Source organism: Doryrhamphus excisus, linkage group LG7 (assembly GCF_037039965.1).
Source record: "Doryrhamphus excisus strain RoL-2023G ecotype Guam linkage group LG7, RoL_Dexc_Guam_v1.1, whole genome shotgun sequence".
In the NCBI taxonomy this organism is placed as follows: domain Eukaryota; kingdom Metazoa; phylum Chordata; class Actinopteri; order Syngnathiformes; family Syngnathidae; genus Doryrhamphus; species Doryrhamphus excisus.
This window is the reverse complement of record NC_136363.1, coordinates 7,667,235-7,693,760: the sequence shown is the minus strand read 5'-3', so window position 1 is coordinate 7,693,760 and position 26,526 is coordinate 7,667,235. Positions and strand designations below refer to the sequence as shown.

The window sequence follows — 26,526 nt, the reverse complement described above, 5'->3', positions numbered from 1 at the left end:
CATTTTTGGGCTTCATTATGTCTTCCAAGTAGCAGTGCATCAAATTAAAGGAAATCTATCACTCTGAAAAAATAAGGCTAAAGATGATTGAATGCTAATGGATGCTAGATGGGTCATGGATTTTGTGTGCTACTACAAGGACATCTGGGAGGCTATTCTTCCAGACAATTTAGCAAAATAACATGATAATTGCAAAGAAAATTTGTTATTTCCTTAATGAGGGCTACGGAAAGTATTTTTAATTTTTATTTATTTTTTTCTCATGTTTGTCTTACCTAAATTATTTTGGACAAGGGTTTGACTTGACAAGCCTAATATTCATATTTGAAGCTGCAGAACAACCACCGGGACAAGAAGAAGACGTTGTTGAGGACATTACAGTTCAATAATGTGAACGTGTGGAATGAGTGAAGTCCTGTAGCGTTCACTGTGGGAGCGGAACTGGAGGAGTCTGTATGGCTATAAGCAATGTGTTAATATTTTTATCTGTCATAACTGTAGTTAACTAATGTTAATAGGCAAAATAAAACATAAATAAAATAAAACGTGAATGACAAAGGTGGTGTATAATGAGGTGTTGTATTACATTTTGTACCGTTCTTATGTGTATAATGAAGTGTACAAACACTATGATAACTTATTTGCTTCTTACCCATCTTTGTAATAATTAAACTGGTTGATCTTAGATTCAAAATTTGTGCGGAAAAAACACAGGGGAGTTTTACTTTAGCTCTAAATTCCCATTAATTCTCTTAAGATATAGTACACTTGCATTCATCCTTTAATGGATCCATTAAATGGATCTCATTTTAGCTGTTCTACAGAATCTTCACCATGTATGCAGGAATTGGGGGAAAATGGGGATGTTAGAGCAGGCTCATGCAGGGGGACACCCTTGTTCCCCAGGACGGGGCCAGGAGGCTGCTGACAGTCACAGGACAAGGGGCTTAATGAGGATACATCACTGCGGCAGTGAGTACACCTCACACCACCAAGTACCCACAGCAGAGTGTATACATACACCTGCATTTTGAAAGGACAATGAATGGACTTGGTTGACCCATGACCCCATGTGTTATATGACCATCCTGACTGGAAAGAGCTTCCCCCAAGTCGAGGTGAACACCAGAATGCTGCATTAACGCATGTCCATTGTGGGAAATGCAAAGTACATTTTTGGACTAAAGATGGTTTGATGAAATAAAATCAATTCTTATAAAACAAAATGCTTATTAAATCATTTTTCTAACAATATAGCAACATGCAATGGGTTATTGTTATAACTATAACAAACGTGTATTGCATTTGAATGAACCTAAACATGATATCACTGAAAATATTCAGTTGTTGAGACTTGTATTGCATTCAGGTTCACCCAGGTTGTAAATTAGTGTACTCATCATGCATAATGGTTTTGAACAAACCATTACCATTTACCAATGTCGATTTATTTAAGTAACAGAGAGGAGACAAAACAGCAGCTCATGTTCACAAAACAGTTCAGCTTATGAAAAACCAATTACTTGCAGCAAGGTGCTGAGACCAAACCCAAGCAAATGGACCTACACCTGTTTAAAAAGCCTAGGAAGAAACCAATACTTAACAAGGATAGGGGGAATATTTCCCTCTGACATAAATGTACTGTTTTTTTATGCCACTCAATCTAAAATGTGATGATATTCCTTTTACATTATCGTTCTAAAATACTATACCACCTGCTGTATATGTGTATTACAGGGAAAAGTTGTAGTTATCGTATGCTGTGCAGTGGTGTACACCCCTGTCTAAGTGGTATAATCCAGGTATGTTTGGCGGGAAGTATAAAAACCGTAAGAACCCAGTTATTTGGTTTGCTGCTTATCTGTCAAAATGTCCTTGTCGGATTATACTTTTTGCATTGAATTCAACCATTTTTCATTCAACAATTTTGCTACGAAATGTTTCGGTGGAATTAATATTTTAACTGAAGTTGTTTGCCAATGGATACAAGAAGATTACATTTTGATGGATTATTATTACTGTTTGGAACTCGGAAACGACTACGTAAGGTAAGGTTCGACGTCATTTGAATGCCTAATTGAGTGTTTATTCGAACAAAGCATACAACTGAAAAGAACAGTAGTCTATTCATGTTGTCGAAATGTGTTTTCGATCTTATAAATGCGTTGTTGGTTGTTTGTGAGTTTTGGCTCTAAGTAGGCCTCGACCATATTTGTTTGGTGTGCGGCCTCTAACTGCCTGCATTGTTTGCCTTTTGAAAAACAGCGTTATTGTGGTTTTGGTGCTGATTTTTTACGCTTTTACACTTGAATTTATATATATGTATACGTTTGTGCTTTATGTAACATATGCCCCATAAATAATGTTGATAAAGACGCCACTTAGAATGACCCCCCCCCCCCTCCATTCCCTCTACCCATTGATTTAACGTGACCTGCGCTTCCAAATGATATTGGATGCCTATTTAAACAGATGAAGGACTAAATTGTCTTGCTTGTATGTGCATTAATCTCCCATTCATCATCATTATGGCGTGATTGGGCCGTGCACGCCTTCGCCAGCCCTTTGCGTTGTACGACTAGGGCCTGTAAATTAGGATGTAAGCCAATTTAAAGTGTGTGTGTGTGTGTGTGTGTTGGTTTTGGACATCTGCACTGCACCGCCCCTATCCAAATGCTTTGTGCAATATAGTGGAAGCAGGGGAGCCATGAGCAAATTGTCTTTATAATAGGACTTGCTAAAGCTGATGTGATTGCTTCATATGTGCACCCCATCGTATGTTTCAGTGCAATTTTTCTGCAGTCGCATGTCATTGTTGCAAAGGCTCTGCATGCGTTAACGGCTTGCAGTGTGCTTCACTTTGTCATTCTGCTGGAATCTTAAACCGACCTAATATCGTCTATTTTGCTGGAATCTTAAACCGACCTAATATCGTCTATTTTTATTTATATTATGCTGTAAAGTATGACGTGTATCCCTATATCATGCTTAAATAAAACAGCCTTGATTGTTTGCATAAATCTCCAACGACCCGAGCGTCTTAAACGGTGTATTATTCCAAACATATGCATTTTAATCAGCGTGGTCACACTTACAAGAACTGCAGTTAATAAGGCCATCAATCAAGATGGAAGGTGGGAGGGGTGCGGACCGATGGTGGTGGTGCCTGGAGTGGGGGGGGGTGGCGGAGCTATACACGCATGGCTGCAGAACTGTCTGATTAGGACGCATCAGGAGTACGCAGACTTTTTTGCATGCAGTGTAAAGCGTCATTTGTGTGCATAGAGGTTGAGATTCTGCAATATGCACCCAGTGGTCTCTTCGTTTGGGGCAATGAACTTGCGGCCCGCGGGCCAAGTGCGCCCCTACACAGCTTTTCATTTGGCCCGCCAAATATTACCCAAATAAAAGATGTTCATTCATCAGGCATCACAATGGTTAAGCTATAGGACTCATTCAAAGACTCATTCAAATCCAACTTTTATCAGCAGCCGGACAACAAAAATGCATCTATCAAAATTGCAGAAAAGGCTTTTTAAGATGAAACATCAAAACTTTCACTCAGTCCATCCCCTGGCTTTGGACACACCAGAAATGAAAAACGCTGAATGGCAACGACAAGCAAAGCTGGATTAGCTTTTCTGGAGTGGTAGACTCTTTCAGACATTCCTTTTTTTTTTTTAGAAAAGTCTGCAGCTTATGTTGCTTTTTAACGTTATTTGTAGTATTTTTAAGTACACGTCTTTGATTGTTTGGAATTCTTGTTTTTTTACACTCTGAGATTCGATGAAGAGTGCACTACAATTAAAATATAAAAGTACTAGTGGTAGTAAACAATTAGCTTCCCATATCCTTGCTAAAAAATAATACTTTCACCATGCAGAGGTGATGGACTGCATGCTGTCCATTGTTTATTTCGCTTCAAATACGGACTTGATGCAACTTATTTTCTCATGAATGTACCTTTATTTTTACTTTAACTTGTGTAATGTTTGAAAGTCATATTTTACATCAAAATGTGGTTACTCAAGTCAATTATATATAGGGACAGCACGTCCCTCTTCGTTGTGTTTGAATAGCCCTGATCTAAAGTCTGAATAAATTTTTATAAACACTGTCTGTATTTATTATTATTTGTAGTTTAGACTAACATTCTCGGTGGACACGTTTTTGAATAAACAAAAAAATGGAAATGCCCCCAAAAACCTGCAAAAAAATGAGGATGTTTAAAGAAAACATTTTTACATGACGTCACTCATTGTCCAGCACATTATGTAAATGTTATTTTATATTAATGTGCTATTTCTCAACAAATACACTCCATTTTAGCCTCTGCTGATTAGTGACGAAACCCCCCTTGCACCATCGATCTCATCGCATCTCCAATATCTCCCAGCCAAATCATTCCGTCGTGTCTATTAAGTGGTTGCAATCCGGGGAGAAAAAATGAGTGGCGTTAACGGAGCCCTGGGACCACTTAACTGTCACGGTCAATCTAGCGGCCCCCATCAGGTGATATGAGGGTGCATTCTGCTCCTGACATCGACCACTTGCCAAGAAAATTAGGGGTATTATTGGCAGAGGGAGATCTCATAGCTGAACGAAACAATATCGCATCTGAGGAAAATAATCTTTAAAAAAGAAAAAAACTGTTTTGCTTCACTTTTGAGTTTATTGCAAACTAGACCCCATCCTGATAACATAAAAACAAATACAAAGACATAAATATACATTAAAGTGGTGCAACAAAATCATTAATGTGCTCTTGTAAAGTTGAGGGAGAAACCACCAAATATCAATATGCTTATTTTCTAATATTTGATTGTCCTCTCTCTATCATTGTATCTTCCTCCCTGCATTCTCCTTTGTAATCCGCTCCCCTGGCGCCTTGTTACCTTGTGGCAGCAACCATCCGCTTGCTGGTTTCATCATTAATTCCACACTCAGAATTCACCAGCTACTACATATACATCACGCTGTAATTTCACATGTGGAGATCCGCCTATAATGAGACGGCTCCAGCTCGGTTAACAAATCCTTCTTGTTGGAATGAGACTGTGGGAGCATCATTCTCATATAACTATCACTGTGTGGGGGGTGTTGGCGTGTGGGGACCGGATAACCTAAAAAATATAATTGGGGATAGAAATATTTAAGTAGGGCACTAGAAATCAAATTTTTAAATTATTATTAATCATAAATGTGTTGTTGTAATTACGTAATCATTGTGCTAATGTCCCAGTTGAAGACCCCCCTCATTCTTCATGCTCATCGTGGATTAGATTAGTTTAGATTTTATCTGGTCAGAGGCACCTCCTCCCTCTGGTCCACTGTCACGGGAGAAGATTTGCTGAGCACGGAAGGCGTGAAAGTGACAAAAGCATCAGTCCTGCTGCTTGGCGCGCAGGTGAAGTCCGAGGCCGGGGCCCTGGATGAGAGACCGTTGGATGGAGCTGAGTGACAGGCCAAGCAAGAGCACGGACTTCCCCCTGGACCGAGCCCATGAGCCGGACTCTGGTACAAGGATGGGTGCCTGAAGGCGCATAGGAGTTCCGGCCTCTGGTAGGGGTGAGGCAGCATCCGGAAACTGTCTAAGGAGCGCAAAGGGTTGGGGAAAGGGGATGCAGGGGTTGGAGTGGAGCCGGCTCCCACCCCCAGGTGGGAGTAGTAGGGCAGCGGCAGGTGAGATGGGAAGGGGTAAGGCAGGTTCCCCGTGGCCGCAGCGTGGCTCATCATGTAGGTGTAGAAGGCTGGGTCGGCCGGGTGGGGCCACGTCATGGCCAGCCGTTGGCGCTTGTCCTTCATCCTGCGGTTCTGGAACCACACCTGGAGCCGGAGACAGAGAAGGTCAAATATTAACCACAATATAACAGGCTCACTTCAACTGGCAATAATTGTTGGGACTTTTGCATGAATTCTTATTTTTTGCGTTTGATGCTCAAGATTCAACCCCTCAGTTGAAATAGATTTTGTTGGTATTTTTAAGCCCAGTCCCCAAATAATATACGTACAAATAAACAGTCCCTGATTCCCCCCCCCCCCCCCCCCCCTCACCTTTATGGTCGTCTCTGGTAGATTCAAGGCTGCCGCCAGCTCGCACCTCCGCGGCCTGGACACGTAGTTCTCCCGGTAGAATTCCTTCTCCAGCCGTGCGATTTGCTCCCGGGTGAAAGCGGTCCGGTACCGCCGAATCTGATCCGCCGAGTAGGACAAAGAGCCTTGGCCTGGCACGGCCTTACCTGGGTCCGAACCAGAGTCACTTGGGAGACCAGGTGAATCTCCATTTCGACCTGTAGACCAAAATACAGAATTAAATGTCACGTGAACACAAAGCGTTTTATTTCACCAATGTAATCAAAAGGTGTCTTTACTTTTGTCTTTATTGTTCAATATTAAAATGCCTCATGGCATGCAGTAGCGAATTTTTACATCTTAGATGCTTTAAAATTGCATTATTATTCATTTTGAATGTTGACATTTTTAGAATGCTTCTTGATCAATACATTCTCCAGTTGAGTTATTGATAAAATGTATGAATCTGAATATCTTACATGTGACAGGTGTTGTTTGCACCCAGACGTCAGACATTGTAATTTTTTACCAATTGTTTCTGCAGTCTTACCCTGAATTGGCAGAACAAACGGTGCAGCATATTGCAGCTATTTTATCATGCTTTTTATCATATTTTGCAATTGTCTCATTGCACACTTTGCATGCTGTCAATATAATATCGTGATCCAAACCACTGTAAAGCCTCTATACCTTTAGCTGAAGGGTAGTCCATGCTTTCAGGGGTGCAGCTCACGTCGATTTCCTCGTAGAAGTCAGACTCTGTGTCCGAGCTGCTGGCGTCTTTGAGGGGGGGATCCCTCCGGTGCCTGTCTCCCATATCCGTGCACATACTCCTCCGGGCGATTTCCTCTATCACAGCATCCGTCCTCGCGTTTGGGAAGGGACTCAGACAGCTCCTTTGGTCCGGCTTCCTTTGCGACCCTTTGCCCGGGCTGCCCTCAGCCAAAGCCGGGGTGCTTTTGCGCGTCTGCATCACCATCTCCTCTCTGCTCTCCATGCCGAGTAAAGCCAAACAATGAGTCCCCGGTAAAGTGGAAGTCGTCCACAGAAGTGCACGGTAACAGTTTTTAGGGTTGTGGGGGCGAGTGTGATGGCGGGGTAGAGTCTGGAAGAGGCGGAGGAGGAGGAGGAGAGACTTGTGGAAAATGAGGGGAGGCAATCTAGTCTGACCCCGAGAAAGGAGTGTGGAGAGGGAGCTTTGGGAGGGTTCACCATTTACCCTCTCTCTCTCTCTCTCCCGCTCTCTCTCTCTCTCTCTCTCTCTCTCTCTCTCTCTCTCTCTCTCTCTCGCTTTCTATCTCTCCCCCCTCTTTCGCTCTTTCTCCCTCTCCCGACCTGTCAGTCTTAATAGGCCAGTCTGGAGGATGCCCCTCTATGACGTCACGCATTGATCGGTTGCATGTAAACCGAACAAAACGTATTTGCTTTAAAATAACAATCCTTACTTTTTGTAGCAATGTTGCGTCATTATATTCATTTGCTATTAATTGAACCGTAATTTCCCCCCTATAATTTCCCACCTTCTCTCATCTGTGTATGCTACCCCCCCCCCCACACACACACTACCTTAAGTGGAGTCAAGTAAAGTCCTTAAAGGTCAAGTCCTGAGGTCACTTTAGATAAGAGACGCTTTGACGTTGATGTCTTTCAACGTTAAGAGCCCAGGCAGGAAGAAGCACCCCAGCAGAAAGAGTCCTGCTTTTCCAGTTTTCGTATGTCAGTGCAATAATGACTCTGCTTTGTATTTTCTACTTCAACAACAAATTAGCGTCTTCTGATTTGATCTGTTACGCGTTTGTAAAAGTAAAATGCTTGCATGTACCCAGAGTACAATGCTAGTACTTTAAAGAGCGCTAATTCTAGCCTGATGCATAATAATGTTGGTTGTCTACGCCCCTTTTTAGTCTGAATTATGATATCATTTAACTCTAAGCATTTAGCTCAATGGTGCGAGGAGCCGGTACGCTATCATGTATTTTTATTTTTTTATAATTGCGAAAAGGCTCAAAAAACGTTATCAGTATTATTAGTCGTATATTTTTCTTTCCACTGATGTAGCTATAATATATTATGGTGTCACTACTAAATACCTTCTCCAGGTTGCTCTATACTGTAATTAGTGACATGTAGCTTCAGGGCACCTGACATAAAAAAGCACCAATCCATTCCAAAATGTAACATTTTCCATGAGAGCAGATGCTATACATGCTATTTTCCAACCACTTCCTACTTGGGTCCACCCGATTGGTCATCTGCAGCTGTAGGGCATAAAGAGATTTGCATTGCGGCTACATGCGTGTGTGCATAGAGGGAAGAGGGGAGGTTCAAACTGCAGCATCCTCTGCTGTCTTTGTGCGCCCTCGCCTGTCCAATGCAGGTAAAAGCCTCCCTTTCAAGCCTCCCTTCCCCCCCTCTGCCAGCCAGCCTGCTGAGAAGCCAGGGAAATTCCTTTGGCTTTCTCCCCCAACTCTTTCATCCGGCCTGGAAAGGATGAAGGGGAAAAAAGAGGACACCTCTGCTTTTTTTTTAGCTTTCTTCCTGCTGCTGGATTCTCACTCGCTAGAATAGGTTTTTTTTAGGTCAGCCCAACTGAAGGTGGATTCTCATTCACCCTGACAATGGTGGCAGAGAAAGTGTGCTATTGTGATGTTTCTCACTTTGGCAAATTCATATGACAACTTGTTGGCCACTAATTATTGTTATTGTGTGCTTTTCTTTTCTCTTCTTCCGCAGTTGCGTCAAATCATTGTTAGTTTTGATATACTTAAGCAAAGTTTATAATGATAGCTGTGCTGTATCTTCCTGCATGTCAATATTTTGGTGGCCTTATTTAGCTATATAATATCATCAAAATATTGACTAAATATTTAACGCAGCTTTGGCAAACTTTCTGAGAGTGTTCATTAAAACTTAATCGTATTAATGATGTATTACTCTTTACTAATTTCTGTCAATTGTTACTTTTTCCTTCCCAATTAAAAAAACCGGAGACCCGGAGAAGGGGTATATAAAATAAGCTCTGCTTTATCTTTTTCGGATGTGTTAAACGTGATATTCCTGTGTAACATTTGCAGTCTTAATGTTTTTAAAGGTTGTATTTTGGACCCTGCTCTTGTATTGGGGTGTGTTTACTTTGCATTTAGTTCTATTATATATTTGATCTGTCAGAGGTTATTTCCACTTTGAAATATGGTAAAGTTTCGCTTATGCAATGGTTCTTGGTCGAGAGGGCAGATTGGGATCTTGTGATCCTTCAGAGATAACACCTTCAGATGGTCTTGCGCAACCGCCTTGACCTTGCTGCTTTACAGTAGTGTCACTTATATTGTGTGTGTTTTAGATAGCGGGTAGGAGGACGGCAGGAGTTTGGAGACTTTGCTGACTGCGGGGCATGATTCACTAATGCATGTTAGGAAGTGTTGGTCCATTGTTCATGGCAGAGGAGCTCTATATTGCTGGCTTCTTCATTGTGGTGGCAGCTCAAGCGAGAGGGGGTGGGTGGCTAACGCACACCCTCGCTTTTATTAGCCAACCAAACTTGAACTTGACATTGGAGTCTGCGCAGTGTGTCATCTAATCCACAGTTATTCTGTACGCAGTAGGATTGCGCACATGGTTGCATTTTTGTCTTTTTTTTTACTGAGGAGGAGCTGCGCCTTTCAGACAAGCTTCTGAACCTGGAAGGAAATAAAACGATTGTGGCCCCTCCCGTCTGTCTTGCTTCAGCTTGGCCTTGAAATGGATGACGCAGCTCTGGTAGAGGCTTAACTCGCTGACCTTGGAACCAAACTCGTCCCTGTCGTAACAGCTGGAAGCCTTTGGGCCGTCTCATCCCTGCAGCTCCATACCGTAACCTCCGTGCCGTTGGTAGACCTCCAACAAAAAAGGGGAGGGGGGGGCGTCATAGGGTATACTGGGCACAACATCAGTTATGCAGTAGCAGGGGTAACACACCAGGTGCAAAGCCCCACCGTTTCACAAGAGTCCAGCTTCTTCCGACTGGCATATTTTGAGAAAGGTGATATTTACAAGTCCCTCTGGTTGCAAACGTGTTTCTCATTTTAGAGCCAAGCCGCCATCCGTTGCCCCAGCAGACCTACTGTATCCTCCTCTTGTTTTAAACGGCACTTTGTATTAAGAACATGTCGGGATACTCCATGTTTAAGGAGTTTGAAGCAGTCTTGATAAAGGACCGTGGTTGGCTTGTAAGAAATTGAAGAAGAGAATAGCATATAAAACGCTGCTTCCCAAAATTAGTTATTTTATAGTAGCACTTGTATGAACACACATAGTCAACATATACACAGCATTGTATTTTAATAAATACACATCACAAATATTTAAAAGTTTTTTTAGTAAAACATTGCGCATTTATGGCCTACTTTTGCGTTTACCAATGTTTCCTTTGGTTTTATTATAGAAAAGCATCCAATGGGAGCAAGCTGCACGCCGATTCCTTAATAAAAGTCTCCACGATTAATCAGTAACATTTTTCTCCCTGCTCTTTAAACAGAAAACTCATCTAAAAGCGCCCAACCCCAAAATTGGCTCCAAATTCAATAGTGTATTTTTTTATTATTATTTGGGTCTGTTTTGTACAGTAGGCGGGTGTACAGTAGAACACTATCAAAAATATATTGTAAGATAACATAATTTAAAATTATCATTGACGTTACTCCTACAAAGAAATTCATATTTTAATATTGTGATTATAAAGCCATCCTAAAATGCCCAACCATGTCCTACGTCACAGTATCTCTGGCCTCGGCAATCACGTATTGAGGCTAGACCCCTACTCGGGTAAACTTAGAGTGCATTATTTCCAAGTATCTTCGCAGCGTGTATCCGTTTATTGTTATTATTTATTAACTTAGAGGAAAAAATACACAGCGCATGTGTGTGCCCTGATTTTTCACACTATATTTTTGTATTATTGTTGATAGGTTGCACACAAAATGGAGGTCATAAAGACATAGTGAATGTGTTTGTCATTTTATTACTATGTTGTATGCTATTACCGATTCTCCTGTACAATCTTTGGTAGTACGGTTCCTAATGATTGTGCAACCCTGTGTAGATGAATGGAGGTCGCTACTGAAATCACTACTATTTACTAGTATACTAGTAATACTAGTATGTGTGTGTCCTTGTTGTAAACGTGTGTTCACGGTATTATGGGATGTCTAATCTCAGGACTTGCCACATGTGCTCTATTGTTGTGACTGTGCAGGACTTGAACAGCAGCATTTAAATCCATTGCTCCAACATGTAATGCTTATGAAAAAGGCCATGTGCTATTCTACTGTTTCCTCTCGATTTGCTTGAAAAATCCTGAAAAATGTTGGCGTCAGCAACACGCCAGGCCTTGCACTTCCTCCCGCCCTCTCTCATAAGTTGTTGATATTAATTTCCTCCAATCTCCTGGTACCGCCAAGACCCGTCCAATCCATGACACGTATTCGCAAGTATTCATGTCAGGGGATGTTGCCAAATTAAGCATGACAGAGCCTTTGGAAGTCTCCTAAATAACTCTTATAATATCTTGTGCATATGAATTCAATGAAAATAGCTATTTTGCTCACTCACCTCCATACAAAAACGAGCTCATGTAAAATTTCATGTAAAATTTAAAAACGTATTATATCAATATGTTAAATGTTTCTGTATAAGTCCCCAATTTAAACAAAAAAGTAATACACTAATACAATGCAAAAGTTAAACCTTTTTCTAATCACAACTTTGTTAATATACAATTTGATGCAACTGTCATGTGAACCCAATTTATGACGTAGAAGTATTATTTTTAGAGGAAAACAAAGGTTAAGGCATTGAAATTGTCGTTTTAAGACTCATTCTGAGAGTAGTCCGACATGTTTTATTTCGGAATATTACCTACCCCGTCATTTGTTTAACTATAGTTTTCAATTCTATTCTTGCAGGAAATGTAGATGAGGACACATTTATGTTGGAGAAAAAAAAACAAAGCAAATCCGTGTACTTGGCATTATAACATTTGACATTTAAGTTAAAGCACAATTTAGAACACAATGCAAAAAGTTAATGTTAGATTTTGAAAGTCAAGCAAATGACTGAAGCTCCCAAACTAGCATAGACGAAGAGGCATTGGTCGTAAAGAGACCAGACACACACATTCAAACGACGCGTTTCACCCCTTCCCTTCTCTCCAAACTTCCCACCATTTTCACACCTATTTGACAAAACCACCTCCAAAAATAAATTCGTGCATCTTTCCAATCCAGAGTATAGAAAAGCGCGCACCGCCCAAGCGACGCTGAAACGTTGAGACTATATTTGGTGAGAATGAGCTGGCTGGTGGAGAAAACAAAATGACAGTAAAAGTTAATGTCCTCCAATAGCTTTCATTGGGACAGGAATTCTCACCCTTCTTCCGCTCTTTTCAACCAGCTCAGACGGTCCCTTCAAAGCTTGAATGGCCCTCAGCCTGGACGGCGAGACAGCAACTTTCAACTTGACCTTGGCCTCCAGCCGCGTCCACCTCCTCTGCTCCCTCTCTTTACTTAGCGTAAAACCTGCATTGGGTCACAATAGTCCTCCTAAAACACCAGTTGTCTCTGGTTTTCATGTCTGAGATCTTTATCCATCAGTCAGTCGTCCGTGTTAATTGAATGTCCACCAATGCATATGCAGATGTAGTCATAGTTTAAAAGCGACACGCATGCATAAAGTACATGTAAATATTGGTGTCATCCAACATGGATACAAGGATATAAGCCTACTGTGTGTTTTGTAGCCTTCCCAGTGGGCACAATGTGGATGAATATCCTCGATATGATGCAGTAGCTGTAGCAGGGGTGTCCAAATTTGTTCCAACGATTGCTGAATACTGAAAAATCAAACGATGCTGAGATATTTTTATGTATTGGTACATTTTTTGTGTTTGTAGCAACAGTTCAGCTTTTTTTGCTACGTTACTAATTTTGTAAGGTGCCAAATATCCTGTACAAAGTGTCGCTGTTCACATAAGACCCCCTTTCCACCCTTTGGAAACCCCTGTATTATATTTCTATATGTACAAAAGAACCAAATAAGATCGGCGGTGTCTATGCAGTCACCTCACTTCTCCGCATTTCCCCCCATTTAATTATTTCTAGTGTGGCTGTTTACCGTTCTGCCTTTGCATATGCAGTCACGTGTCTCCGTGCCGACCAATGACAGCGCGGTTTTGCAGCTCTGTGGCGCGTCACGGCTTTACACTCTGGGAACCAGTATCGCTCTTTTTTTCAGTCTCTGGGCTTTTTCAAAAAGAGCCAGAAGCCTCAATGTTGGACGGCGTGCTATGACAACGTCACTGCTGCTCCGTCCTCGCTGCTGGCTCGACCCCTCCGTGATGTTCCTCTACGACAACGGCGGCGGTTCCGATGAAGTGAGCAAGAACATGGAGGGTTTCGCGGGTGGCAACTTTGCAGCCAGCCAGTGCAGGAATCTGATGGCTCACCCGGCCTCCCTGGCACCCAGCACGGCGTACCCTTCCAGCGACGTGCCTACATCAGGGGTGGGCGAGCCGGTGAAGCAGTGCAGTCCGTGTTCGGCCTCGCAGAACTCCTCCAGCGCCTCGTTGCCTTATGGCTACTTCGGTAGCGGCTATTACCCGTGCAGAATGGCGCACCACGGCGGTATCAAATCGTGCGGGGCTCAACCCCCCTCCGCTTATGGGGAGAAATATATGGACACGTCTGCCCCTGGGGACGACTTCACCTCGCGGGCAAAGGAATTCGCGTTTTACCCCACCTACCCGTCCGGTCCGTATCAACATGTGCCTAGTTACCTGGACGTCCCCGTAGTGCCTACAATCGGTGCGCCTTCCGAGGCCAGACATGAGCCCTTACTGCCGGTGGAGAGCTACCAGCCGTGGAGCCTGGCCCCCAGCGGGTGGAACAGTCAAGTTTACTGCGCCAAGGACCAGCCCCAGTCTGGGCACATGTGGAAGTCCTCCCTTCCAGGTAGGAAATCTTTCCCCCAGCTTTTTTTGTGTTGTGGTTATATCCGCTTGGAATGTTGTCAACCACCAGAAAGAAGATTATACTGCTTATGAGATGAGTTGAAATAATTGTAGCAGATATTAAGGATATAAGGCTACAACTATTATTATTGAAGCTATTTCCGTAGTGATGCATTTCACATTTTTTGCTAAAATGAGCACAATTCAAACTGACTTCATTCTCAGCCTGTAACTATGATTTATATGAGCGCTACCTCAAAACTCAACCTTCTCTCCGATGATGCAGACGCGGTGACCCACGTAGGGGGCGACTCCAGCTCGTACAGGCGTGGGAGGAAGAAGCGTGTCCCGTACACGAAGGTGCAGCTGAAGGAACTGGAGAGGGAATACGCCGCCAATAAATTTATCACCAAGGACAAAAGGAGAAGAATATCAGCCCAGACCAACCTGTCTGAACGACAGGTCACTATATGGTTTCAGAACAGACGCGTCAAGGAGAAGAAAATTGTCAACAAATTGAAACCCATCAGCTAGTCCCCCCCTCAACACACACACACACACACACGCATTCATATACACGCACACACACAAACACTGGACTGTAATGGAACCGCTATATTTTATTTCCTGGACTTTTTGGAGGAAAACCAAATGCTGAAACCAACATCTCCCCCCTCAAAGATTGTCTGATGAGGAGTAATATACAACATTAAACTACAGGATTGCCCACTAAGGTGTGCGCCACCGAGCTTACACGTTTTTTTTATCTGAAACTTTAACGACAGTGATAAATGCAAGGATCCACAGGAAATAGCGGTATTTCGGATTTGGACCTTGGGAATGTTAAATATTAATCTCCCCTACGGCTTTTTTCCCCCTTTTTTCATACTCGTTATAGCTTGTAGTGCATGTCTTGTCATTCATATCCATGTTCATGGTGCAATTCTATAATGCTCAGATAATCTTCCTTTATGTCGTGCTTGGCATTTAGTAATGTGTGACTTTTCATGTGTTTGTATATAGTCTATTCCAGCATGATTTTAAAGCTAATTGTGTGTCCGTCCCAATAAAATGTGGCTCTGGTTAAATATAGGCTATCCAGTATTGATTACAACTTATCTTTCCACGTGTATATATATATATATATATATATATATATATATATATATATATATATAAATAAATAACTTAACTGTTTGTCCTGATTTCTATTTTAAATGTTTGGATTAAATAGCATCATTTGAAATGCTTGTCAGCAACATCACTTTCAAAGTGAACGTGTCATTGGTGTTTTGGTTGGAGTTATTGCTTCGTCTTGAAATGTATTGCTAGAACATAAATATTAGAAAATCGCCCATCTTTAAAAAAATAGTGTATTTAGTTCATATGTTTGTGATTGGTTGTTGGAGACTACAATGATTTGTGCTGAAATGTAGGCCAACACTGCCATCTAGTGACCACTTTGTGACTAACTCCAACATTCTCAACCGTTGATGGTCAATGGTGCGGCCTACATAATATATTTCTATCGTGGCATATCTGATTTTATTTTAACCATTATATAGTACGTAACGTACTGTATATTATCATACACAAATAGAATTGGTAAATTTTTAGTAATAATAACTATAGTAAGTAAACGTGATGTTTCTCAGTCGTTGACAATGCAAAAATGCATGCAGTGACTGCGGACATTAAAAGAAAAATCTAATTTTCCCTTGACTTAAATACACAAGTCTAATTATTGTCAAAATACGTGATATTGGTATATTTTTAAGCAACAATTTGTAAGCACTGATGTGCATACATTTATACACGTGTTATACTTCCAGGCAACGGTATTTTGTGTGTATTTACAGGGAAATATTATGCAAACAAATTGTTTGGTTGTCCAGGATGTTTGTTGAATATTTCATACGGTAAAATGTAATATAATTACTTTTACAGGACATTGTCCTGCACGGTGCAGCTTTACCGCGCGTAAAGCTATACTAATTATTCATATTGTTGATGGTTATACAAGGATTGTATGTTTTTATTAAATTATAATTTCAAACAAAATATGTAAAGGTCCATTTTGTTTTTTTGCAATGGATTGCAAAGTCGACTGTATATTTTTAATTTGTCATTTAGTTTGATATTTAAAAACAATGGTATCGGCCCACGCCAGTTTGACGCCACGAAATCGAGATAGCGATCTAAGGGAATGTATTTTGTCCATTCAGAAGTGACTAAGTGTAATTAGAAGAGCAGCTCATCACGCATGTTTGCTTTGGCTTCATTCATCAGTGAGTCATCCTCACTGGCAGCCAAATGACTGTCGCTCCATGACAGGCTAACTAAATTTGTTGAAAACTATATCGCGTTTGAGGCAGGCGGTAGTGCGTGTGCTAACCTGAATTGTGCACACACGTCTTAGTTATTTGGAATTAGTACCTTAGGATGCTGCAGTCCATTAAGAATGAAAATATAGAGTCATTTTGTCCTCAATAATGTGGTTGTTTTAGGGTTTCCTTGCAGCCTAAAAACTGTCTAAAAACCAGGCTAGTCTATTTTGTTTTGGAGTATCATGTCTCAGTCAATATTGTTCAACGGGAAATTTGCTGTACTTGTAAAAAGTAAATCAATAATACATTCGTGCCACTACATTGTACACTACTAGCTCGTGCTTATCACTTGAGGCACGAGGGACCCACTCTCGTGGGTCCCTCGTTGCGTCGGCGTGCCCGGCGATGTCACGTTGTGACGTCAACAACACTATGCGCGCTCGTGGTGCATTCTTTTATGGTGACATGCGCAGAAAGAGCACTGCGGAAGCTTCACTCGAGTTTTAGCTGCCGTGACGAAAGGTTGGAAGTCTATTGGTCGCAAAGGAGCACAGAGCATTCTGGTTGGCTGACTTGAGGATCAAAACATATTAAGTCCTTCCCCCTTAGCTGAAATTGAACATGGCGACGAGCACTAAGCTCCGCCTGCCGCCTGAGCATGTGAGGCGTTCATGAATGGGACCGCCCATTGAGGATTGCTGGCTCCTGGTGCAGAAATGTCCCCGAGATGCCCAAATCTAACGTCACACGCAGTGTCAAGCAGTGACCAATGAGAATTGAAATACGAAAGAATACATCCATCTGTATTGCTAAAACTAGCATTGAATTACCATTCAACTTGGTGTGAAGTCATTTTGTAAGATGAATGAAACCATGAGATTTTTCAGCATATGAACGTGTGTGTACCTTTAATGCATTTGTTTACATTACCTGCTCGAACCTGAGCTCTTTCCAACCCCTTAGTCGCCTTGAACACGCCATTTGACTTGAGCTGCACACAAAAATGGACTTCTGCTGCCTCCCTAAGGACAAAGAGGGAATTGCAGAGCTTGGCTTGACCTTGCTTTTACGCACAAGTCACCAGTACTTCCATGCGTCATTTAACTTAAATGCAAATAGACGGTGAACATTAGCTAAGTATCTTTAAATATATATATATGTTTCTCAACTAAATCTGCAAGTGAACCTTTAGAAGCTTGTGACTCGATCTTAATGTGTTTTCACCATTCTAATTAGATGACTTTTATATCTAGTTCATTTTAACCTCATGTAGTTTTTAAAGGGGATGGCGTGGTGCTTAATCGGTGCAGTGACCTCATAGCATCCCGGTAAGTCAGTCAGCTGCCTCTAACTCAGATGTGCTGGGACCCAGACGAGGCCAACACCACCAAGCATTGTGCTCTTTACATTGACCTTCGCTGTCTGCAAGTAATGGAAGCAAGGCCTGGGACACAAACACACACACACAGACGCACACATCCCCTAATATCTGGTCCAGCTCGGCAGCTCAAGGTTGAACCATAATCTCTCAAATCCCCCCCCAACAAACCTCAGTCCAAAACCGTGACAGCAGTCAAATAGAAACAGCTACATGACGTCTGGAGAACACCCCCATATAGTTTAGCTCATTTGTTCCTACAAATACATGTCATAATTAACTACAAAACTATTAAGACAAACAGTAAAGGATAATTGGCCATTTAATTTGCCTTAGATTGAGATACAAATCTAAATTATAGCGCAATCTTATTACCCTTTCCCACTTCTATAAACGCTTACTGATATGCACACTGCTTGTCTTTTCTTTACCTCATTAAAGGCAACACAGCGTACGTGTTTATTTCCCAAGAGCATTTTGCCGTCTTAAAAATCCACTAAGCAAAATGAAACTTCATTATTTCCTATATGTGAAAATTGTTTGATTATATGGACGCAAAGCCATGCAGTACTGCAGTTTTTAAAGCATTTACAACAACCAGAGAGGCGTCGTTCTATTTTATATATGTGCGCACATTAAAAGCCCTGTTTACTCTTTCAGCTTTCATTTGCACTATAGAAACCGTTCACCATATGTTCAAATATGTTTCAGGTGTATTCAACGCATAGAAGGCTTTTCTTAACTGCTTTGAAGTGTTAATAATGTGATTTTTAAATAAAAGCTCATTCAAAGGATCGGTTATTGTGTTTATTTGTGAATGTTCCTTCTATACTAAATGTGAAGCACCACTACGCAGTGTGCGGTGGTGCTTTTTTTATTCACTTTGTGTGAATAACGTCTGGCTATTTCATTTATTGTCGCAGTAAACTCTACTTTATTTCCTTGTGTCTTCCTGGCCCATTGTGTCCCTGCATGCAATCCGTCAGCTGCACTGTGGTTTTGTCAAGATGTACTCCCGTTGACCGTGGAGTTGGTCACTTTCCCAGCGAAGCTGCTGTGTGGTCCTCACGTTTCTGTCACCTGTGGAGGATAAAAGTTATCAGATACACCTCGAACCAGGTATGGTTTTATTTTTAATATTCTCCCCCTTTTTTTCTCGTCGTCTTTTCCGCTCCTAAAGTCTGAGCTGTAATGCTTTTGACCCTGTTACACTCAAATGGTTTTAACACTCCCAGTCTGGCGTCATTGCAGACAGTGTATCATTCAAGTTCAAAAACGGAATTATACTCTCAAAAACCTGCATGAGTGTTTATATGTGCAAAACAATATAAGGAAAATAGACTTTGGTTGCCTGCGTACTGGCCCTTTTACGCATACTCAGCATCCTTCCGTTTTTATTCCAAATTTATCATAACGCACACATATCTCCCGTTTGGGAAACTAGAAGTCTTTCCTTTTTCGCCATAAAATGAACACAAAAACAGGCAGCACTAAAAACTTTGGGTCTTTTTTATTCCGCCTTCAGTCGGAATAAAAAAGACCCAAGCTACAGGAGGCTTCTCTTTTTTTGCAAAGGCGACTGAATGCGCCAATTGAGTGTGCTTTACAGCCCACAGGCCTACCTGACGTGGCGTTAAACTGTACTCTCAGATCCTCCTCACAATGAATTGTTGACTCGTAGTCTAACAAGCCTTTATGGCACTCGGATTGGGCCATCTATATGTCGACTTGTTTGGCTGGAGGATAAAAACAACGCACAATGCCTTTCCTGCAAATCAAGCGCTTGTTTGGACTTAGGAAACATGTTGACGGTTAAATGTGTTTTCTTCTGGCTGCTGAGATGGTTAAATGTGTGCACAGTGTTTGCTTGAGCTGGAGAAACGTGTTGACTGTTCAAATGTGTCTTTTCCTCGCTGCTGGGATGGTTTGAATGTGTGTGCGTGTGTCAACAACATCCCCCCCTGAGGAAAATAGCATTCACCACTAGTTTCTATCACACTCACAATGATCTTTATTGATCAAGTATGTTAACACAATGAATTTGTTGCCTGTACATTGTGACTGTAGTACTTAGGAAACAAGAAAACATTAGGGGTGTCAAAAGATTATATATTTTGATTTTATTAACACAAAGCTTTGTTATTAATACTATCAACTTTTACGTTTTTGCTCTTTATAAACTCTTTCTTTCCTTTTTTTGCTGGTTTATTTTTTCCCCACAATGTGCCAAGGGGCAATAAAAACAAGCTTAGGTCTACAAATTGCCCCTGGGTCGCACTTTGGTCACCCCTGCAGTACTCCAGAACAAAATATCCATTCAGATGGACACTGTGAGGAAATATACATTTAGGGCACACATTACGTGCATTAAGATATTAAGTGTATACGTGCAAAGGGGATGTTGAAATGAAAGGTTAGATGGCAATGGGAAGGAAGATGATATATTATTGCTGTAGTATATGCTTTATTTGTTCCAGAAGTGCTTAGTGAATGACATTTGCACAATTCAAGAAGCTGAGTAGATTTAATCCTATACGCATTGTACCACGTCTTTATTGATAATTCATTCTCACCATATCTTCTACATGTCCACACCCAAATATTTCGTTTGCTTACATTTTGTCATTTATATTTGGTACAATATTACCGTGAGTTTAACTTACTTTAAGTTTCCTAATAAAGTTATCCGTTTTCCCGTTTTAGGATCAGGCCCGACTTAAATCCAAACTTTAAACTGGGAATTTATCTCCAATATTAGCATAACTCACATTTCCCTCTACAGTTTGAAGTTGCTGAGTGACTTTATAGTGCAATCTTGTGACCCAAAGCGTGCGTAAAAGCAATTAAAGGACCTCCATCCGGGGCACAGTGGGCCCTTTTGCTCTTTGTGCCTCTTTTCCCTCCCCCGAACTTGAAGTCGACCGTTCAGACAAAGCTTTGGCTTTGAGGGGCTCTCCCAGTGCCAGACTGCACTTTGCTTGCCAAAAACATCTCCTAAGAATGATGCTCGGAGAGACTTCCTTTCAAGGTTAAAGCAATTTAACAACGCTGTTTGTCTGTGTTGTGTTATTCCGCCGTCAAATCAAGCAGTCCAAGTGAAGTCTCTGTGATTGTTGCAAGTGTATCTTACCGTTGTTGTGTTCCTCAAGTTGCTGACTTTGAATCCGTGTAGGTGGCGACTTCCTATCATGCTTGGCCAGTTTTGTGGTGTCTGTCTGGCTGTAGGGGGGAAACTCAGCAGAATAGTAAAGCAGCTATAAAAACGCAGGTCTGTGCAGAGCTTGCCTTTGCTTTTCCTGTGCATCCTGTGCTCAATTAGAGCTTAAAAGCCTCTGCACACCTCGTAGAATTAGTCTGGACTGACTTAGAGGCGGAGCGTGTTGGTCCCAAAGATTTGTTTTGTTTGTTTCTCCCCCCTCTTGCAATTTATCCAAATAAAATAAAAGCCATAAGGCCACGCGGCGCGCTCATGTTAAAACACACGCGAAGGCATCGGTTGCAAAAGTACATGTGATATTTTAAGCTTATGTTTCACATGTGCCATCAGGAGCCCAAATGTTGGCACAGTCTGTGGGGCCCGGCCAGCCACGGCGGTCTTAATCCAAGCTCAAGTCTCTCATTCACAGCATATTAGAGTCAGGTTGCATGCCTCTCCACAACAAGCTCCACGGTGGCCTCGGAGCAGCCGCCCAGCGTATATTCTCTGTCACATACCCGCCAAATAAAAGCAGAAATTGTATACAAACGCACCATAAAAGTTCTGTATTAAATTACAGACAACGTTGACACCCAAGCGCCTCTCAAAATATTCATCCCATAAAACAAAAACTTATTTAAAAAGAACAATAGTGAGAATGCAACCCTTTTTCTTATCATAGACTTTGATGGAAAAGCAGTAAAAAAAATATCATAGATAGAAACATCTGGAAGCTGTTTTGATATACTGGAGGAGGCATATTTTAATAAATATTTCCAGCAAAAACTCCAAGGCATAGCGGTGCGTAAAAGTGGAAGGGAAACAGCGTGCAAGCATGCTGCGAGAAATGGAGCGGTTTATTCCTGCGTGTTACGATGAAGTCAAACACACTAACATTTCAAAGACGACACATTTGGAATTCAATTACTTTCACAAAATACACGGCCTCGCTTCCATTATGCAGCAAATGCATTCCCCTGGACTGTAACTATGAAACAATACAGACACATTTTAAGACTACTAATATAACACACTGCATTTAAGTGGACTCTTTTTTTTCCTCCCATATTTATTTTCACCTTCAGTTGAAACATTAGCCGCTACTTTGAACATGACCCTGATAACCAAATGCGCACTGAGCCAAATGCTGCTGTTGTAAAAGCACCAAACGCTGATGACTAAGACATTTCTAAAAGCAGACTTTGGAGATAAGCTTGACCGTCTCCTTCCTCCAATTCGGGTTATATTGCAAAAGCTCCAGTCATTTAAAGCATGCAAAAAATGCAACGAGGAGGACTCAAATGTATTAAAATGCACATTTTGTACAGATGGTACAGAAGCAATTGTGACGTAGATTCGCATATTATTAAAGATAAATTGGTGTGATCCCTCCAAAATCATGATAGAGTGATGGCGGTTGCAATTTCAAGGAATTCATTCCCAGTCCAGCATAGCTATAAACTACCAATGTCAAGCTTAACACACACACACACACACACACACACTTGCACGCACATGCACATGCACATGCACACGCGCACACACACACACACACTCGTTGAAAATCTGTCAATTTCTGCCGCGTGGTCACGTGACCCCCTCCTCCGTGGAGTGGATGGAGATGGCTCTCCACGTCAGCTTACGTCTCCAAATTTCTGCCTGGCGGACTTGCTTCAAAGAGGCAAGAGGCACGGCGCTGCAGAGCCATGTTCAGGGCGGGTATAGACGAATCGGAGCCCAGCATCGAGGCATAGAAGAGGGACGACTGCCATGATGGATTTTGACGAGAGGGTTCCGGTCGGATCGAACATGTATCTACCCAGCTGCACCTACTACGTGTCGGCGGGGACCGACTTCTCCGCGCTGCCTTCCTTTTTATCCCAGAGCCCGTCCACCCGGCCCATGACGTACTCGTACTCGTCGAACCTTCCGCAGGTTCAGCCTGTCAGAGAGGTGACGTTCAGGGAGTACGCAGCTATAGACGCTTCAAGTAAATGGCCGCACCGGGGCAATTTGACGCAGTGCTACCCCGGCGCGGAGGACATGGTGCACCGGGACTGTCTGTCGGCGCAGACCGCCGTCGTGGGCGACATGTTCGGCAAAGGCAGCCCAGCTTCCGCCGCTTACCACCACCACCACCACCACCATCACTCCACCGCCGGTTCCTCCAATTTCTACGGCAACGTGGGCAGAAATGGCGTCCTTCCGCAAGCGTTTGACCAATTTTACGAGACGGCGTACGGCACCCCGTCGGAGAGCCCCGTTGCTCACGGCTACACGGGGGACAAAACGCAAAGCAAGCAGCCCGGCTCGGCTGCGGAGGACGCGGCGTCGTGCCGGGACTCTGAAGCCAAGGATCCCCGGGAGGAGACGAGCAGCCCGGAGCTGTCTTCCGGCAACAATGAGGAGAAATCCAGCAGCAGTGGCAGCAGCAGTAAGTATTGCATGCATTAAAGTCGCCACCTTGCTTATGAGAGAAACTTTGTAATCTTCAGCGCTGCTGTTAAACATTTTATATGCTGTTTTATAAGCATATAATGTTTATAGAGGGCCCTTAGACCCCCCCCCTTTCACAACTTTCTTATAAACTGCATCATCTCATGCCTGCTATTGAATTTGGACGTGGAGGTTATTTTTCCTCTAATTCTAAAATGTATATGAATACAGCATGAGCTGTATAACACAGCTATTTGCCTCTTGCATTGTTGGGAGGGGGTGGTGTCACATTGCTCTGACAGTCAGGTCATACTAGTTTTTTGTGTTGGGATATATCATAGTTAAATACAGCACCTTTTTTTGACCAAATAGTCAGTTAAGTTAACTATATTTAGCCTGCTGCTTCCTCCCCTGCTGGAAAAGGTCAAAGCCAACTGGCAATGTTATTACAGGAAAAAAACATCCTAAGGATATAATGCAACATTTATTTTTAATTAGATGTAATTGTATTTTTAGCTAATCATGTCCCTCAATTCTAACCTTGCAGATGGACAAAGGACCCGCAAGAAAAGGTGTCCGTATTCCAAATACCAAATCAGAGAACTCGAGAGAGAATTCTTTTTCAGCGTCTACATTAACAAGGAAAAACGGCTGCAGTTGTCTCGGATGCTCAACCTCACCGATCGCCAAGTGAAGATCTGGTTCCAGAACCGTCGCATGAAGGAGAAGAAGCTCAACAGAGACAGATTGCAATACTACACATCCAACCCTCTGCTTTAGTTCCAGACAGGTCTTTGGAGACGGACTCAGGCTGTGATGCTTGCTGCACCACCACAATGGCCGCGACAGGAGCACTAAAAACAACAGTGGTTAATTTCAAGTTCTCAGACACCTAAAAGGCCAATATAACGAGCTTGAATGAAGACTTTGCTTCAATGGACTTTTATTGGGCTTTTCAGGCTCTTATTTTTGGATGTATTGCGTGTGTGAGACGAAAGGCAAACCCACCCTATGCGCAATATTGTGATTCATGCTTTTTTGTTGTTTGTAATCTGACTGAAACAGTGTATTTTGTTATCAAAAAATGTAATTAGATTTTTGTTGTTGATGATGTTGGGAAATCACACATTAGGAGGCGTTAATAAGTGAATCCGTGCAGACATTGGTGCGACCAAATCATGTGTCCAAACGAATAAGAATGTAACGTAATGTTTTATTGTGTGTCTATTTATTTTGTAGCCACTCGTTTACTATCTTCTTTTCTTTTCACAGTCTGTATAACAAGCAGGTTAAACCGTATTCCTTTCTTTTCTTCCGGAGGAGGCCGTATTTATACCCAGTTATAGCTGTAATATCCTCAAAGCCACAATTAGCATTTACTTAGCATTTTTAGCAGACTTTTTAGTAAATACTGCAGGGCTAACCAGACATAAGCTCGTCAACCGGAGAGATACACACCCTAAACACAGGCATAAACATCTGTTTTTTTGTTGGTTCATTTCTTGACTCGGAATCGTCTGATTCCTGCAGTCGCACACGCAATCTGGGTATTAATATATATTTTTTTAAATTAAAAATACCATTTCATTGATGCCGGTCAGGGTCAACGCATTGAATCTCCTGCTTGTTATACTGCAACACTTGTGTATTATATTATATTTCCAAATAAAAGAAATGAAAATATCAAAATTGAGAATGTGTGCTCTTTGTTTGCGTTTTTTTGTGAATAATTATTCACATTTCATACGCACTACTCACACACACACACACACACACAATGAAATATTTAAGGAATGTGTTTCTTAATAATTTCGACGATTGCTTCCACCTGCAAAAACAAAACAGTATTTCATAAATTGTGAGATAATATTGTAAAGTGCTGGTTGACCCCCCCCTTCCCCCCAGTCTTACAGCATCTGAACTCCTGTAATTAAATAACAATGAAGTACTAATAATGCACCTGTATGCAGTATATCGGGACACACCTTATTCCTAAAGTATAGACTTGACTTTTGTGTGTCTGTTTCCATGTCTTTTCATATTGTATTTAAATTGAGTGGTTTGTATTCCGATATTAGTGTAATTATAGTTGGAAACCAGGCCCTTTTTTTATTTTTAAACACGATTCTGTGCTTATGAGTGTCCTGCTGTCACGTCCCAAGCTGACTGTGGAAAGCCTTGTTCCAACAGCTCTCATGTTTGGGAATGGTCGCCATATTTGCTGTTGTTATCGCTGTGTTTATGGCAGCTAGCCGCAGCGCATTGGCGTTCATATATGACAGTCAAAAGGGTCATAAACGCTGGCGAGAGAGAGGCTGAAGTTTATGGTTGTCCCTCTCCCTGCTGTAGTCCGGCCTTGCCTTGCGCGCATCTCTTACTGCGCGCTGGAATTCTGTCCCTAATTGCGGGACATCCTCCCCGTTGCTGTGGCAACGCTGCCATAAAAGCTGTCTGAGGGTCTGGAGCATTTGTACAATTGGAGTGCAGTGCAATAAACCGTCTGAGACCCAAGGTTATTAACTGTGTTACCAAGGAGGCGAGAGCCACGACAGCGAGAGGAAGGAAAGGGAAGAAACCTCCTCTTCTTCTTGCTTGTGTGCACTTCATTTCTGGAAAGGATTCCCTGGCGTGGGTTATCCACCTCCAATCAGTGTGCCTGCCAAGACACGGATTGTGGACTGGACAGTGTTTTACCACCGGGCGGCGCTATTGGAACCAATGTCACGGCCGTGGATCTTTCACCTCTAACTCGCTCAGGTAAAAACAACACCGTGACTTATGAATTGTCGCATCCGCTTGAAGAAAAAAAACTATGTGTCATATTTAAAATAGGAGGTTTCTGGAGCTCCCGGCGCCGTGCGGAAGCCTCTCTTCCCAGGGGCTCTAAAAGGCAACACATGTGCGCCATGCTGCATGTGCTGTTCATTTTGCTGAGCCGGAGCTTTTCAAATGGGTCCAAGTCAAAGCAATGCTGCAGTCTTCCTGTTAGTTGTTGTGCGGTTTGTCCCCCAAACAAATGCATCCAAACACTTTAAATCACAGCGACTCGACTTGATGGTTCATTCATCTTCCTCCCTTTCCCATGCAAAGACAGCAACGTTTGACGCCCTTCCAAAAACACTTAACAAACGTGCCA

The 26,526-nt window shown here is 42.2% G+C and overlaps 3 protein-coding genes across 6 annotated transcripts in view; 2 read left to right on the top strand and 1 right to left on the bottom strand.

Annotated features, from left to right (window-relative positions):
- The first annotated feature begins 1,869 nt into the window (after positions 1–1,869).
- On the top strand, positions 1,870–15,177 carry LOC131102264 (homeobox protein Hox-A13a). The gene is made up of 3 exons (XM_058047828.2): positions 1,870–2,048; positions 13,339–14,054; positions 14,340–15,177. Exons 1-3 carry the CDS (start codon positions 1,870–1,872, stop codon positions 14,585–14,587), a joined length of 1,143 nt encoding a protein of 380 aa, XP_057903811.2. The 3' UTR covers positions 14,588–15,177.
- Positions 1,899–26,526, top strand: part of hoxa11a (homeobox A11a) — a 29,474-nt gene continuing 4,846 nt past the window's right edge. The window contains exons 1-4 of one of the 4 annotated variants that reach the window (XM_058047830.2): positions 1,899–2,048; positions 18,745–18,877; positions 22,634–23,388; positions 23,938–25,020. In XM_058047830.2, coding sequence (XP_057903813.1) covers positions 22,725–23,388; positions 23,938–24,170 — 897 coding nt within the window. In that variant the 5' untranslated portion in view covers positions 1,899–2,048; positions 18,745–18,877; positions 22,634–22,724 and the 3' untranslated portion in view covers positions 24,171–25,020. Of the gene's footprint in view, positions 2,049–18,744; positions 18,878–22,633; positions 23,389–23,937; positions 25,021–26,526 lie in introns of those variants that run through there. The other 3 variants (XM_078791994.1, XM_078791995.1, XM_058047829.2) reach the window with 3 other exon arrangements.
- LOC131102260 (homeobox protein XHOX-3) lies at positions 5,296–7,069 on the bottom strand. The gene is made up of 3 exons (XM_058047824.2): positions 6,763–7,069; positions 6,055–6,290; positions 5,296–5,826 (listed from the first exon to the last, which is right to left on the bottom strand). Exons 1-3 carry the CDS (start codon positions 7,067–7,069, stop codon positions 5,296–5,298), a joined length of 1,074 nt encoding a protein of 357 aa, XP_057903807.1.